This window comes from Macadamia integrifolia, unplaced genomic scaffold (genome assembly GCF_013358625.1).
Source record: "Macadamia integrifolia cultivar HAES 741 unplaced genomic scaffold, SCU_Mint_v3 scaffold1828, whole genome shotgun sequence".
NCBI lineage: Eukaryota > Viridiplantae > Streptophyta > Magnoliopsida > Proteales > Proteaceae > Macadamia > Macadamia integrifolia.
In genome coordinates this window covers 62,838-80,649 of record NW_024868371.1, presented here as the reverse complement: position 1 = coordinate 80,649, position 17,812 = coordinate 62,838, and the positions used below count along the sequence as shown (strand labels likewise).

General features: G+C 37.5%; 1 protein-coding gene across 2 annotated transcripts in view; it reads left to right on the top strand.

The window, feature by feature from the left end:
- Positions 1 to 8,525: 8,525 nt before the first annotated feature.
- Positions 8,526 to 17,812, top strand: part of LOC122064937 (protein NPG1) — a 21,449-nt gene continuing 12,162 nt past the window's right edge. The window contains exons 1-6 of one of the 2 annotated variants that reach the window (XM_042628725.1): positions 8,667 to 9,064; positions 11,161 to 11,460; positions 13,230 to 13,485; positions 13,646 to 14,023; positions 14,165 to 14,859; positions 15,426 to 15,573. In XM_042628725.1, the coding sequence (XP_042484659.1) occupies positions 11,281 to 11,460; positions 13,230 to 13,485; positions 13,646 to 14,023; positions 14,165 to 14,859; positions 15,426 to 15,573 (1,657 nt within the window). In that variant the 5' untranslated portion in view covers positions 8,667 to 9,064; positions 11,161 to 11,280. The other variant, XM_042628724.1, reaches the window with a different exon arrangement.

The window sequence follows — 17,812 nt, the reverse complement described above, 5'->3', positions numbered from 1 at the left end:
TACTACTGAATTAAAAAGAAAAGGAAAAAACACACACACTGGATGTCGACCTAGGAAAGGGTAAAAAAGGGAGAGCCCCTTCACTCCAAACACGAACACGTGAACTTTTTTGATCTCCAGACTCAGGGAGGAGACCATCTCTCTCTCTCTCACTTAAAGGATTCTAAGCCTTTTTCCCTTCACTAAGTTTAGGATCTACTGAGTATACTCCTTAAGGCCCCGTTTGATTAAGAGGGTTTTGATGGGGTGGGAAGTTTGGGTGGATTTTTCCATTCCAATGGAACATTAGGAAATGAGCTTTCAATGTGACATTCACCCCACCACCTTCCAAAGTCTTGGCAGGACTTTGAGGGGCGGAAATGTTCAACAGTTCCAAGCATGGTTTTAAGTATCTCCGATATTGATACGATACCCTTCGATACGTATCTTAAATTTAGTCGGCCGATACGATATATACTGATACGATACATTGAATTTTTTAAATCATTTTGTATCGATATATATCCTACAATACATATCGATATGCATCAATACACCACTAATACACATCGATACGATATGACATGCCTCGATACGACTCTATGAAAAATATAAAATTGAGGTAAAATGTACGTTTCGATATGTATTGGTACGTATCAGTGAGTATCGGTATGTATCGATCAGTACGTATCGGTATATATCAGCACGTATCGATGAGTATCGATATATATATATATCGGTACGTATCGGTGAGTATCGATACGTATCGGCGCTACGGTCATATAATGGCCAATATGGGTAATTTTTCAGAAAAAACGATTTTTTGAAGGGTTTTTGTTCCAAAGTTGCTGTCAGCCATATTTCTCTCTAACTAAAGTGGAAATCAAGGTTGGGAACAAGGATTTTATATTTATGGGACAACTACAGACCTTGAATTCTTAGTACGATACCCTCAATTTAGTGTTTATGCATAATACATGTTATCAATAGCTTTTTTTAACAAATTCTTTATGCAAAAGTGTTAAAAAAAAAATATTTCATATTCATTTATGTGTGTATCTTTAGCATATCATAGTGTATCTCTGATACGATACGATACCCTCCGATACGCCGACTGATACGACGACCGATACCGATACTTTAATCCTTGGTTCCAAGCCTCCATGCATCTCTCTCTCCGCTGGCTTTGTTGGTTTTTGGTTGAAATCTTGGAAGGGCATCTCTGTTTATGGGATGTCTTATTCTTCGTTTTCCTCCTCTTCATTGTTCTCCGAACATTCCTCCAATTCCTTAATCTTCAAAACTCGATCTTCAATGCCGCCATTACGATCCCCTGGTCCTCCTCATCCTCACTGTCCTCTTCTTCCTCTCCGTCCTCCTGCTCACCTTCGTCTTCTTTCTCTCCGTCGTCCTCATCATCTTCATCAAATATTCCCATCTGTTCATCTTCCATGTCTTCAAAATCTTCCAGATTCTCATGTTGTCCACTGTTTTCCTCAGCATGAGCCCTATTTTCCTTCTCAATAGCGTCAGTCTTCACTTCCGCCTTTTCCTTAATTAACGATTTCTTCATTAATAAGCTTTGAAATCTCACCAGGATTCCTTTCGAAGCGTTATATTTCTCTTCGGAGGTTCGACAACAATGGCTGCGACTGGAGATCTATCTATTGCCATATTTGCTCAGCGTCAAAGCCGTCGACGAGGAGGTGCTCCAACGGAGATTTGGAACTGAATGATTGGAGGGATGAGAAGAGATATTGAGAGGCTATTGTTCTAATCGGAAAAAGGGGGTTTCAGAGGCAAAGACCATCTCTCTCACTCTCCCCACTCTCCCTCTCTCTCCTCCCACCAAACCAAACAAAGTGGGGTGGGAAGTTACAGTAATTTTTCCTCATTTTTTCCATTCCGTTCTCCACCGCAGTGACATGTGGGACCCATGTGTCATACATTCTCACCCCTAACTTCCCTTTAAACAAACGGGCCTAAAGGAGTTGTAGGTTGCTGAGTTTTTGATAGAGCAGACTCGCAAGACACAGACCTTTCAAGCTTTTGGAATCAAGTCCAACGAGATCAAGTACAAGTTGTAAATAGGGATTAGGGATATAAACGGATCGAATTCGGCTCGAAAAGGAGCCTATCCGAATTTGAATCCCTTTAATAGGAGCCTATCTGAATTCGATCCGTTAATCCGATCAAATATCTAAAATGCTATTAAATTCAAATTCGCTTATCTTAGCGATAATCGGATATTATCCGATCCGATCTATTTAACAAATGGATATCGAATATTTGAATTCGATTATCTGATTATAACTTAGACTTCTTTACTTGTCCGTGTGTAATTTTAAATAAAAGCCATCACACATGCTCATTCACTCACAACAAATACAAAAATGGGTAATTTACAATGACATCCCCTGGAGAATGCCACTATTATAAGAATACCCCATCTGTTTCACCAAATTAGACTCAGACCCCATCTGATGTCAGCAAATATGTTTTATTTTAAATACCAAAATACCCTTACTAAATATGAAATACCTAAAATACCCATGTAATAATTCACTTAATTTACCTTCTCCCAAATCGACAAATTTGGACCAACGACTTAGAGCACCGAAGATTGCGGCGGCGATGGCAACAACGCAGCATCGACGATGGACAGCAACAGTGGCGACCAACAAGAACTCATGGCAACCAGCAGCGACTCTCAGTCAATTTTGTTCCTCATCATCCTCTCATTCCCAGTCTTCACCGTCGCCGGAATCAAGGAGGGACACCACATGGTCACAATCGATCTTCCCGGCGAGTGACAATTCATTATGGAACTCCCGCTCACCCTGTAAAGAGCCGGAATCCATAAGCTTAAAGGCGATTTCTTAACAGCAACAGGTTCCGGTTACTGGAAGGCCACTAGAATTGATAGGAAAACCGTAGCTTCTAAAACCAACCATGTAGTAGGGATAAAGAAGACCCTGGTTTTCTACAGGGGAAAGCCTCCTTACGGGTCTAGAGCCGATTGGATCATGCATGAATATCATTTGGCTGGCTCTGACTCTGCAATTGTTTCCTGCATTTTCCCACAAAAGAAAAACCCAACCCAAGTGAGTTTGTAATCTTAATGGTTTTTATTTTAGCCTCACTGGAAGAAAACCCATTTGTAATTAATTCTAATTCTCTTCTTTGATTTGCCGGATTGTACCATGCAAATGGAAGATTGGGTTGTAGCATATTTTTGAAGAGAAAGAGTACCAAAAATGATGATGAGATCTTCTCCCAACCTTTAAAGGAGAACAGAGTTAGGAATGCCCTTTGTTATGACGAGATCTTGTCACTGACCAGAATTTTTTACCCTTTGTTTTAAAACCCTTTAAAGGAGAAGGAACCAGCTCTGATGAAAAAGGAGCAGGAGCAGCTCTCATTTTTTTCTTCTTTTTTAAACAGATAAAGGGGTTTAAAACAAAGGGTAATTTACCCTTTAAAGGAGAACAAAGTTATGATGGTCAGTGACAAGAGCGAGCCAGCTCCTGCTCCTGCTCCTTCATCTTCTTCCTCGTGTTCAAGTTCAAGTGACCCCGTCTGACTTTGGAAAGAGAATCCCTGCAACGGCGGCACCGACAATCAGTGGGATGAGATGAGAGCCACTATGGTTGTGGTGATTATTGGTATTGGGAGGATCAGGTGGTGGTAGCAGCAGCGGTAGTGGTAGCGGTGGCGTGGCAGTTAGTGAGAACAACGATTGCAGCGAGGGAGGCTGTGGTGGCATGACAGGCATGGAGGAAGCAAAGGAAGGAAATGCTTAAGAGATATAAATTCACATAAGGGTGTAACGGTCATTTTAATTTTTCATTTAACAATGACTGACGATAAGGGATCTGAGTCTAATTTGGTGAAACAAAATGGGGTGTTCTTATAATAGCGACATTCTCTAGGGGGTGGCGTTGTAAATTACCCTACAAAAATTAATTCAAGTAATTTAGTTTGGAATCACATAGCCTAGAATCACAACAAAAACTAGCTTTAAGAGCCTAATCCAAATATATTTTTGGTTCAAATGTTGAAAAGATATGTGACAATGAGTAGATTTGTCTAAAAAAAAACACTTGGTACTCCAACAACTACACAAATCCATCCTGACCAGCATCACATATGATATTTCTACACTATTATATATTTACTTAATATTATAATGAAAGAAACGGATTCGGAGAAATGGATACGAATATTCTTTACCATCAGATAGCTAAACGAATCGAATAATAATAGGTAAAAAACTAGGATTATCATATTTGTATATGCTTAGTTTTTGGACCGATTTGGATACTTTTCAGATATACATTTTTCGAATACGAATACCCCTAAACCAATACGAACCCGGATTGAATACGGATTTTTGACTATCCATTTACATCCCTACTAGGGATAGGTGAGGCTATTTATAGCCTTAGACCTGAAAAATACAGGAGCAACTCTATCTAGTGTTGTAGCATGGGCCCATGCATGTGGTCCCGTATGATGGGGATGGTGCAGATATGCACTCGTCTTTTCAGAAATCTAGCCAATAGATTGGTCAAAAATGGAATCTTCTCTTTTGGGAGCTATAACATTTAGGCCATGTCTCCGTTTTTTACGCGCAAGATATTGTTGAAAATCTTGTTTTGAGTACTATCCAATGATGCGGGATACGAGCATGGCTTTGGTTGGCACATAGGCAGAAAGTGTGAACAAAAAATGAAGCCCGCATGTCACTGCAAAGTGAGGAATCAATTGTCAATTTATGCCATTTCCGCACCAGTGGGTAGGGTTTGGGATTTCAGTATTAAGAATATTAAACCGGTGCATCAGAACATACCCTAGGGATAAAAAATACATGTGTGTAGTGGGGGAATCCTTTTCAGAGAAAGATATCAACATTGTGGTTGTCTTATATATGATCATCATCGTTGGGGGTGATAAAATGTAACGTCTACGGGTGTGACCTTAAAGTGTTTACAACTAGGGCAAATTTGTGTATTATGTTCATATGGTTGTCACATTGTATATTCTTATAATGTATATAATACGATTGTGAACATTCATATGGTACGTAAATTGAATATGATCATTTCATATTCTTATATGGAATACCATCAATTGTTTGTGCAACAAGAATTTTCGTTAGTTGTTTTATCCATATATTGAAAGGTCCTTAACATTGTAGTTGTGTATTTTGTGTATGTGTTGCACTAAAAGTTGATGCCTACACTGGTTACATATCAATGCGTTCGGCTCACAGTGTTTCATATAGATGGAAAAGATAGTGTTTCATATAGATGGAAGAGATGTTCAACAAAGTATCTATTTCGAGAAAAGAGAGAACATCTTGACAGAGTTGCTTGAATCCGATAGGACGAAAAATCCTATATTTTGGTGGTAATTTTGTAAGTTGTTGACAAGTGATTTTAAACATTATTATAAATAATAAAACAAAAATCTTGAAGGGTTAAGAAAGAAGGTATTGCCTCAAGAACAGCGAATGGATGCTGGTCTCAAGTGTTTCCAGACAAGATTTATTCAAAGTCCTAGGCTATGGCGTGTGTGTCGAGGAAAGAACAGATAGCAATAAATATCTAAAAGATAGAACCGAGGATGTGATCACACTCATCATAGGTTATTTATATAAGCTAAGGAGAAATCAAATGTGGCTGAAGATTTATTACATGCACGCTATCCATTCGAGTTAAGGAAGAAGTTGAGCCAGATTAAGAAAGTTTATTGGAAATCACTTCGTCAAGTCACATCAAAATCATTGACTGGTAGACCCAAAATATATAAAAGTCATTGACTGGTAGACCCAATATATATAGTCCAATCCAAAATTACCAAGATTTCTGATTGAATGCTATAGCAAGAACAATACGAGAAACTACTGTTGCAAGTACTTAAGAGTAGGAAATCTTTGATCCAAGAATAAAATGATTCTAATCCTCCATTGCAAAGAGAATATCTAGATTCAAACTAAAAGGAAACCACCAGAATTTCACAATTGAAAGACCTCTAATCATTCTCATAAACTCAAATTTCAGTGACATAAAAGAGAATCAAAGCTTTAAAATCACGAGAAAAGTTTTCCCCAACCCAAGGCTGTGTTTGGTAGTCAAGAAAAGAAAAAGAAATTTACCTTTTTCTTGGTTTAAGAATTTCTCATTGTACTTGGCATGTCCTGATCCAAGAGAAGATTCAGTTTTGAATTTCAAAATTCCTTTTGAGAATTGTGAAACTTTTTCTGGCTTTAAAAAAAAAAAAAAAAAAGAGAAAATACAAAAACTTTTTTTCTTTTATTTTTTTTTCTTCTCTTCCTAATGGTAATCAAACATACATTTTTTTTTTCACCATTTTATTTCTTTTCTTCTCTTGTCTTTTTCTTTATTTTCTAGATTCTTTTTTATTTTCTTCTCTTGGCAACCAAACATAGCCTTATTCACTTCGTCAAATCTCTCTAAATGTGAAACCGAAACCATACTACCAGAAGAGTGTCTAAATAAAAAAGGCCAAAGGTAAGAGAGATGATCCATGGAAGTTTTTAGTTGAGCCTCCCCCTCTCTAATTGTTTCTTGTTCTTCCATCTCCTCTTACTGTGATTGAAAATAATAATAATTATTATTATATTATTGGTTTCACATAAGTTCCACTGAAAATGACTAACCTACCCCTTCTTTCATTTATTCTCTTTTAATCTCACGATTTTCTCTCTTTTCTACCACTTGAGTTGGAAAGGTAAAAAACCTTATTTATCTATCTTTCCGTTTGTCACTCCTCCACGTGAGTGGGTGAACACACATTTGATTCATCTTTTATATTTTTTCATTCCCCTAAAATTTAAAGAAACCAAACCCCCAAATGTTGTGAGCCAAAACTTTCCTCGATTTTTTAACCCACAAATATGCAATTAGCTTGAGACATAAAACTACCAAAATTAAGTGCATCACCTCAGCATCTTCCACCCTGCCAAGAGTTTTATGTTTTGCTTCTTCTTCTTGCTTTTTTTTTTTTTTTTTTTTTTTTTTAAATCTTGTAGGGTGTTTCTAAATATCCCCAAGACTTTGTATTTTGGATGCTTATTTATTTATTTATTTATTTTTGCCTTTTCATTTAGAATCAAAACGAAAGAAATATTCACATGAATTACATAATGCCTGCCTAGGGTTTAATAAGAAAATATAATAACATAGAAATTGGTTTTGAAAGTCTACAGTCATCACCCACATCTATAGAGACCGAAGAGCGTATAATTATAGAAGTGGGATTTTTCACCGGGTAACACTAAACTGAATTGCAATATAGAAATTCAATTATTATCCAAATTTGAAGACATGCTGCTAAGTCATTATAATGCTTAGAAATATTGTAACAAGTGGTCAAATAGTTGTGAGAAGTGAACAATTTTGGAAAGGTACTTGTCTATAGAATTTTCATTATATTCAATTTTTTTTTTTTAGATTCTCTAAGTTACTGGGGGAGGACACACTAACCTCATTAATGTGCTCCTCTATGCTACTTGCTTAGAGATCCCTCTCTCTCTTCTTCTTCTTCTTCTTTTTTTTTTTTTTTTTTTTTTTTTTTTTTTTTTTTTGGAGAGGGTCTATGAGCATATAAGGTCCACCATACCCCCTCTAACATTTATTTTTTTAATTATTATTTCTCTCATTTCTTAGAAAAATTAATATAATAATATATGTGACGAGATATATTACGTTTTAGGTAGAGAACCTTTCCTTTTTTGTTTTTTTATATAAATTTGGGAAAACATAGGTTTAACATTTTCAATGTAAGTCTATAAGATGAGCATATGATAAAAATATGGGAGAAGATTCTTTGAACAAGTAACATAGAGGAAAGCACCAAGGATGTATAGCAAAACATTTTCATATATGAAATATATGGAAGGATAGTGACACCATTAATGTGAAGAGGTGAGAGAAAGAGAAGGTGCCAGCGTGCCCTCTCCTAATGATGCAACAAAAATATAATGGGAAAATGATTTCTATGGAGGGAGCGTGATGCCTCCACCAGACGCAAGAGGGAGCAAAAAAAACCAACCTCTTTTATGAAAATGAAATGCTGATCACCGTGATACTTTTGCATAAGTTTTCATTGGTCATCCAAAAACATAGGGGCCACGCTTCCCCACAAAAAATGCTACCCAAAATATAATTTACTTATGGGCCTACAGAAATTATTAGCCCCCTCTGTTTTTTGTGTGAAGTTGGAAACCACAATTGATAGAACCCAAAGGTGACAGCTGACTGGACCCCCCGTTGACGTTCATCAAAAGGTCAAACCTCAGCGAAAGAGACAATGGCATTTTAGTAAAATTTTAGTAAGTGGGGACGTACGTGAAGAAGAGTGGAATATTACTTTATTTTCCTACAACGTTGGAAGTTGAAATGTTCCATTAAACGGCTGTAGAGATGAGATGGGTCTAACGGCAACTGTAACGGTAATCGTGAAGCTGTGAGTAAAATCCGAAACTTATGAAGTAAAAGACTTAACGGCCGTTCTCCTCTCCGTTTTGTCGGATCCTGTATTCCTGTTCGTGAGCCCAACCAAACTTGTCGTCTCCCCTGAGATCCCCTCTTCCTCTTTTTTCGATCTTCGGAGACGTCAAACTGCGATCCGGGAAAATCCAGGTTTCTCTCTGCCTCTCTATCTTGATCTTCTTGATTCCAAAAACCAATGTTACCTCCACAGATCCAGGTTTTCTCTGTTATCTCTCTCCTTCTCTCTCCTTCCCTCTCTTGACCTTGATAGGTGAGGTGGGAGGAGAGAGCGACCATTGATTTGGAGCTTGCAGTAGCTGAAAAAACCCTCATTCTTTCGATTTTTGATCGATCCATGTGGGAAAGAGCACTACCCAGATGCCTCATTTTGGTTAGCGTGATAAAAGAGTCTCATTTTTTGGCTAGGCGATGGACCTTCCAGCATTGACTCCTTAGGATGCCAATATTCAGATCCCGGATTCCTATAACGAGAGACCCATTTGAGCCTGAATTGTTCTGTAATTACTGTTTGTTTCTAATAAGTGTTGTCGTGGATCGTTTTCCATGTGCGTATCTTTCTTTTCAATGGAGAATTTCTGGGAAAATGCAGGGAATGGAAAATGTATTCTAAGGCAGTTTATCATTTACTCTTGGATGTTCATGATTGTCATGTTATCGTAATCTATGGGAAGATTTGTAGGTATCTTAGAGTGATTAGAATCTCATCAGACCAAATTTTATTTTTGTTAATTGGACTAGAACATAATCGTGTCTCATCAAGCAAACTTGGACACAGCATAGCTAAATTAGGTCTGTTATAAGCATGCTTAAACCACTTAGCTTGGCTGCTTCTTTAGATAAAAATTTGAGTAGCATGCTCATATGTTGTAAACAAGGGTTTCAAATACTTTTTCGAATAATTGTTTCTGTGTGGCACAGTCTGCTTCAACTGATTATCATGCTTGCTACCTTAATAGTGTTTTTTTTTTTTTGGCAGAGGGGGTGGGTAGGGGAAGCGGAAGTACCAATGAACAAAGCTCTCAAACTTCTGGGAATTTTTAGTACTCCTATTATTATTATTATTATTTCGCTTTATTACTATCCCCATACCACAATATTTTAGGTCTAAAAGGTCAACCCACGTAGGACTTTTATTACCATGTCTTCATATTGTTCCATGTTTGTGCCTCAACTCAACTCAAGTTACCTATTTCCACCCTCTTTGTTTAGGTTTTTACGATTCTAATTTTGACTTCATATCCCTCTCTCCTAAGTAGGTAAGTTGGTAAACACATAAGCATCTCATTCATATTTATAATGGGATCAACAGCCATGGCTTCTTTAATGGCCTCAAATTCCTAGATAAAGTAGAAAAGAGAAGTAAAATTGCAATTGCAGAAAAACTAAAAGTGATGGATAAAATAGGCAACAACTTTAATTGACAATCCACCTTGGAACAAATGTTGGCATGCAATGACTAGGCTCCAAAATGTTATGTGGAGGACCTTTTGATTCCAAAATTTTGAGGGGTTTGGGAATCATAAATACAAACTTCATCGGCGGACTAGAAGGTCCAAGTTGTATGCAATCTTTAATTTCTAGTGTTTATTTATTTATTTTTTGTTGGCTTAGGTTGCTTTTTGTGACTAAAGAGAGGGATTTTCTTGCTTAGAGATGCAGGATTTGACATTGTTTTGGTTTTGGTATAGATGCTGGGTGGTAGTAGTTTGTTCTGCTTCTTAGACCTTTGGCAATGAATCCATGCTGCTTTTGTTTCCCTTAAGGTTGTTTGGTGTTGGACTAGTTCATATATTTTACTACTTTTACCCCCTGCTGTGTTCTTGGCTGCCAAATGAAGCATTGTTGTTATTTTGACTCTTTATGAGAAATCTTTTGCTATTTCATTAACTATTTTTCTGGGTAAAGTGAAATAAAATTAATGCGGTTGTTTCTTTTTTATCTGGTTGGTGGAACTTCTTGTCAGTTACACTAGATGCAGATTTTGATGGATGTAAATTATGCTTTATTTGATTGTTTAGTTCTTTGTGATGTTGATCTTTCATCTTGAATTGAGTGTATGGGTTTATTTTATTTACATGTCACATTTTGTTATTAAATTCAATTTATTTGTCCTTCCAAATTACAATAATGGCCATTCGACCAAAAACAACTAGTTTCAGGTTGATGAGTCCATTTCTTAATTTGATTTTCCTTCTGACATATTAACCTTTTCTTCCAGGTTCCTGGAAACCAATTTCTTGTTTATTTATTTACTTTTAGGCTTTGTTGGTTTTTTTTTTTTTTGGGTGTATTAGGCTTTGTAATTTCATTTCATGTAATCAGATTTTTGTTTCCTTGCATTTTTCTGGGTCATTATGGCCTTTCCTCTTGTGGGATAGATGCTAGTTATATCCAATTTTATGACAGTTCAATGCTTCTTACATGGTGATTCTGGTTTACTTGTTGGGCTGGTGGTGATGGCCAAATCGTCTTGATCTCCCAATCTTAGGTTATGGTTGTTTTGACTTTTGATGCTATTGTAGAAGTCCGGTTATTCAGCTCTGCCTTCTTGGCTGGTTTTTCATGCATGCAATAGATGTTACTGCCGATTAGTTTCTTCAGTCTATTAATAAAATATAATTTTTTATTTGATTTTTCCAAGGATGTAATCTTAGTTCCATGGGAATGCATCCAGCAAGGAGTGAAAAAGTTAAGGAAAGTGCTAGGATATTGCCATTTCAACCTCATTTAGTTAAGCCATCAAAAAAAGTAGAGGTAAAAAATGCTGGAGGTGGAATCAAGAGAATCCAGTGGGCTTGAGGATGACATGTCAGTTGAAGTTCGAGAAGTCCGTGCAAATGGGCTTTCCATCAAAACCTCAGAAGTTGAAGCAAAACTTGATGAGGGGAATATTTTGGAGGCAGAGTCTTCCTTGCGGGAGGGTTTGTCGCTCAATTTTGAGGTTAGTTTGTTAGAGATTTCGATCTTTATTTGTAATTTCATTCCAATAGAAGAAAACACATTCTCTTTTGGCCCCTTTTCATATTTTACAATTTCTTTTTGTGATTATTCTTTGTTGTTGCTTGAGATCATCAAAATATGTATATCTTCCATTCTTCTGAGATGGTTTGGGCCATCATCTTGTAACATATCGCAACTTGGGTTCATGAGGAAACACTTAACATCTAGGAGGAGCCAGAGAGCATATTTTAATATTTGTCTTATGTTTTGCATTATTCTTTAATTCCAATCTGATGGAAGTCTTTGATTGGTGGATCCTTTTTGGTGAACCTAACAGTAAGCTAGTGCAAGGAAGAGAGGAGTTTCATGTAAATAAACTTTCCTAATAACTTCTATGTGTGACCTGACAATCAACATTTACATGGTTTATATAGATCTGTAAAGCTGGGTTACATAATATAGAGTAACTACTGACACTAGCATGGCCCTTAAGATCTCTTAATGTGGAATTTGTAGTTGCATAAGCCAGAGATTAATATACTTAAGTGCACAGCTGTTAGTTATACCCTTTAGCATTGTGGGGCTGTTTACAAGGACGGGATATTGAGTACCTTGACATGTTGTTGAAGTTCCATTACATTGTTATATTCTCCTCAGTTAAACATGGTCAATTAGCTTCAGAGTCCACTTGTTACATAAGGTGACAGGAGTATCCAAGTTAATAAGAAATTAACTTGTAGGTTGTACTGCTTGTTCAGGATCCTTATGGATATAACTTAAATACAGTGTAGATTCATTTTTCATATGCATGAAATACTGATTGCAAAAGATCCTTTGTGCATTGATTGAATGTTTGGTTCACAATGTATATGGTATTTATTTGTTTTAGAAGAAGATATTGCAATTCTCTAAAGATGCAGTTGTTTCAGGTCAGTTCATCCATAGATTTGAACCCACTGCAAGGATGTGTATTGTTTATATCTAGTCAACAATTCTACTGGATCTGCAAAATGTATTCATTATCATTTTTATAGTGCTCGAAACCTTCTTCTCCACTGCCCCATCCCTCTCCCCTCTCCCCCCTCCCCCCTCCTCCCCCCCAAAAAAAAAGAGAAAAAAGAAGGAATTTTATACCTTGATGGTTTGGGTACCATGCAATCTTTCATCGATATCATGTAATATAGTAACTTTTTTTATTAGTATGAGTTTGTTAGGCTTTATGTTTGAAGACTCATGGCTGGGATGCCTGGCATTCTATGTCTATTATGGACTAGAGGATTGCAAATAATTGAATCATATATTAAAATAATTATCTTTTTTTACTTAAATTTTCAATGTGCTTGACCGTAGGATTGTTAATTCTGACTGGTTCCTTTTTAGACCTTTTGTTATAGTTAAATATCACAATGTGCTGCTTATAATCTTGTTGCTTTGTCCAAGGTTTCATCTAATAGTTTGAAAAAAATAAGAACAATAACAAAAAAGCACTCTGCAATATCTGGTACTTCAAAACTGTAGAGCATGTCATGCATCATACTAATTGCCACTTCACCTGAAAATATTGCCAAATTTCTTGGGCAACAAATTTGTTTCTCATCCAGGGGCTCTTTGACTGCCTTGATCTACCTGGTTTCTCTGCCTGTTATTGCTAGAGTTTTAGATCCACTAATAATTTCTGTACAGTATGAAATTATGGTGTGCCATATCATTAGATCTAATTATTATTTTTTTACTTATTGAATAAAATGGTTATTGTTATGCATTTTGCAGGAAGCAAGAGCCCTTCTTGGAAGGTTGGAGTATCAAAGGGGCAATTTGGAAAGTGCACTTCGTGTTTTCGATGGAATTGACCTTCAGGCTGCTATACAGAGGCTTCAACCTTCTCTTACTGAAAAGCCATCTGCTTCTAGAAGGGGTCGCTCCCGTGGTGAATCAGTGCACACAACTTCTCAGCATGCTGCTAGTCTGGTTCTTGAAGCCATATACTTGAAAGCCAAGTCACTTCAAAAGCTTAGTCGAGCAAATGGTTTGGACTATTCCAATTATTAGACTAGATTTTGAAATGACTCCCCACAAACCCCCCCCCTCCCAAAAAAAAAAAAAAGGAAAAAAAGAAAAAAGAAAAAAAAGAAAGGATAATTTATATATATTTATCTGCTGAACCTAGTTCTTTGGGAATGTTGCAGATGCTGCTCAGGAATGCGCAAGTGTCCTTGATGCTGTGGAGAGGATTTTCCATAATGGCATACCTGATGTACTGGTGGACCATAAGTTGCAAGAGACAGTAAGTAAAGCTGTGGAACTCCTCCCAGAGCTTTGGAAGCAAGCTGGTTGTTATCAGGAAGCAATGTCTGCTTACAGACGTGCTCTTCTTAGTCAGTGGAACCTTGACAATGAATGTTGTGCAAGAATTCAGAAAGCATTTGCTATATTTTTGCTGTACAGTGGTGTAGAGGCAGGGCCACCCAGTTTGGCTTTTCAGATAGATGGCTCTTATGTTCCAAGAAACAACCTTGAAGAGGCGATTCTTCTTTTGATGATTCTTTTGAGGAAGTGTTACCTAGGTAAGACCAAATGGGATCCTTCGGTATTTGAGCATTTTACATTTGCTTTGTCTCTATGTAGCCAAACATCTGTATTGGCAAGGAATACTGAAGAGCTTTTACCTGGAACATTTCATCGTTGTGACCGTTGGAATACTTTAGCTCTTTGCTACAGTGCAGCAGGACAAAACAAAGTTGCCTTGAATCTATTAAGGAAGTTTCTACACAAGCATGAGAGACCAGATGAACCTCATGTGCTGTTATTGGCTGCCAGGATTTGCAGTGAGGACTCTCTTTTTGCTTCTGAGGGAGTAGAGTATGCGCAGAGAGCAATTGCGAATGCTCAAGGGGTGAATGAGCATTTAAAGGGTGTGGGCCTTCGAATGTTGGGTCTTTGTTTGGGAAAACAAGCTAAGATTGCTTCCTCAGATGTTGAGAGATCTCACCTTCAGTCTGAAGCTTTGAAATCATTAGTTGGGGCAAGGGCTTTTGAACGTGAAAACCCAGATTTAATTTTTGAGTTGGGTGTTCAGTATGCAGAGCACCGGAACTCAAATGCAGCCTTAAGGTATGCAAAATGGTTTATAGATGCAACTGGGGGTTCCATATTAAAAGGTTGGAGATTGCTTGCTCTGGTTCTGTCTGCCCAACAACGATATTCAGAGGCTGAAGTAGTTACTGATGCTGCTTTAGATGAGACCGCAAAGTGGGAGCAAGGACCATTGCTCAGATTAAAGGCTAAATTGAAGATCTCTCAATCATTGCCCATGGATGCAGTAGAAACATACCGGTTTCTTCTGGCACTGGTCCAAGCCCAAAGAAAGTATTTTGGGCCTCTCAGGAGTAGTGCCTCTCAGGTTAGATTCCACTTTTCCACTACATGAAGCTTGTCTGTTGTTTCAGAATGCGTAACATACTTCTGCAAAATGTGGAATAGTTATCCGAGTCAATGATGAGACTATTGAATAGATAACTATCTTGCAGTGTAGCTAGATTACTGTGAGCTCATTATGCCATTAATTTTAGTTTTAATCGTCACAATATTCAGGAGTCCCCAATCAAATGGTATTTCTTATTCCCCTTCATCTTCGTCACATGAAACACCATATTGTTTGTCTACCTTCAATTTACCAGATGGACACCATAGATTTTCCTCATTTTGGTTTTGCTCCTGAATGCAATGATGAGTCAATTATGCTTCTATTGCACTTGGGCAGACTTTCTCGCGCTCTCTCACTCACTCATGTTTCAGATTGTCTTTTCTACATTCACTATTTCTGATATTATTTAAAATTTAGAAAGAAGTGAAACACTATGATAAGTCAATTTTGACACATTTATCAACAATGTGCACACACATGTGATGCCCTATTCTTAGTAGTTTTGCTTCTAAATTTATTGTGGCTTTTTGTTGTTACATTAGATTGAGGATGACAAGGTCAATGAGTATGAAGTCTGGCAAGGTCTTGCAAATTTGTACTCCAGCCTGTCACATTGGAGGGATGCTGAGATATGTTTGGAGAAAACTAGAGCACTGCAGCAATATTCTGCTGCAGCACTACACACAGAAGGTAAGATTATAAGAACTGAAATCTGCATCTATTAAAACCAGTTCCTAAAAATTAATTTCCATATAGAAAGACATAAAGATAATGACAGAAGGCAGATTCTGTCTCTCAGTGGCTCTTTTTGCATGCTTTGGTTGTATCTAACCTGGATGAAAAATAAATGAAACCATTCTATATTAAGGTGTCTGACCTATGAGCCTGTGATGAAGTGTTGTAGAAACTGTATGACTGAAAAGTGGAATATCCTTCCATGAAGCTAGAATTTCCCTCATTTTTCTCCTTGCTAGAATGTATAGGAATGGAAACTCTGAAGATAACCATGTCTATAAAACCAATTAGTGGATACCTTAGAAATATGGAAACCTGCTGTAAAGGATCACTCATACATATAACCTGAGAAGAGCTATATTTCTATCTCATGTATGATGGATGTGCTCTTTTAGATGGTCCTCGTTTTGGGATGCTTATCGGATGGGTTACACAGCCTAGGAGTTGCATTGTTTGCCAACTAGTGATGGATGTTTGCTTAATTTATGATTTCTAGATTTCCATGCTTGTAGCATTCCTTGGGACACTTTTTTCATTATCATGCCATCATTTATTGAAACTGGTTGCCTTTCCTGAGTGAAAAAAGAGCAACCCAATGCACGAGGCTCGCTACTGCAGTGTCTGGGAGGGGCAAAGTGTACGCAACCTTACCCTCTGCTTCGCAGAAGAGGTTGTCTTTCCTGAGTATAAAATCAAATCTTGGTCTAAACCTTCCTGCAATATCCAAAGCCAGGCTCTGGTAGTCGGTTTTAGGTTGGACCCAACCTTAAGTTGCATCTTTTTTTTTTGAGTTCCACCATGGGCATGTAGTTTCTACGAAATCCCATGGGTGGAAGAATTGGATCTGCGCCCTTGGTGAATGTTCATTATTATCACCATGCAGGCTGAACATTCTTCTGGACAGTGGAAACCTACTACAAAAGATAGTTTCCAATTATTATGCAAGACATGTAGTTTCCAATTATTACGCAAGATATGGACTATCCATTTTAAAAATAAATTTATTGAATGATAATGATAAAGATAATGGTAACGAAAAAGGGGCGCGCTTGGTCTAATGGTAAGGTAGAATGTTGTGACCTAGTGGTCAAGCAGTCGAAACAGCCTCTTGACATTCTCGGGGTAAGGCTGCGAAGTTCTCACCCCCCCGAGACCTCGCACATGCAGGAGCCTAGTGCACCAGGTATGCCTTTTTTTTAAAAAAAAAAAAAAAAAGGACCATGATAACGATAATGATTTGAGTGGGGTACCTACACATAGTTGTAGGATTTGTTTCGCACGCCTTTTAGAACTGCCATGTGGCCGCTTTGTTGGCGCCCAAACTCAGTTCACATCATTACCTATTTATGTATTAAATTTTAGATGAATTTTACTTCTCGCACATCATTCTAATTCTCTGGAAATACTTAGAAAAGCCAATTCTTTTCTAAGCCCTTGAAAATATCCAATTTGTGAATTATAAAATTCTCTCCTAGAGCCGTGGAACTCACGACTCTATTAGAAAGTAAAAGAGTTCTTTGGGGTTTTGAGACCTTTAAATTACTCTTTTCTTTGCCAACCTATTTTATACCATACTCATTGTACTTTCTCTTCTTAGCCTTATCCTAACTAAATGGAGTTGGCTACATGGATCCTTACCCTCCAATCATCTCTATTCGAGGTCATACTTGAAACAAGGCCTAAGCTATGCATGTCTTTCTTCACCACTTCTCCTAAGGTCATTTTAGGTCTGCCCCTGGATCTTTTAGTTCCTTCAATATGAATCAAATCATTCCTCCATACTGGAGCATCCAAAGACCTCCATTGAACATGGCCATGCCACCTCAAATGACTTTCTTTTACTGTATTATGTATTGGAGCTATTCCCAAATCAACTCTAATTTGATCATTCCTTACTTTATCATTCATAGTTTTGCCACACATCCATCTCAACATCCTCATCCTAGCTACACTGAGTTTATCTATATGATGCTTCGTAATTGCCAAACATCCCACACTATATAGTCCAGCCAGTCCTATAAAAATTTCCTTTATGTACTGTAAATTTGTTGGCAATATGTCTACGCTGGTTCAAATCCAGCTTGGCCCAATGAAATTTGTTGGATAAGCAGATTCACGTCTCTTACAGCCTACACAATCCTCTGTTCTTGGAGTAGAGGCAATTTTCTTAACTTTACATTTGTCCCACCCAAGG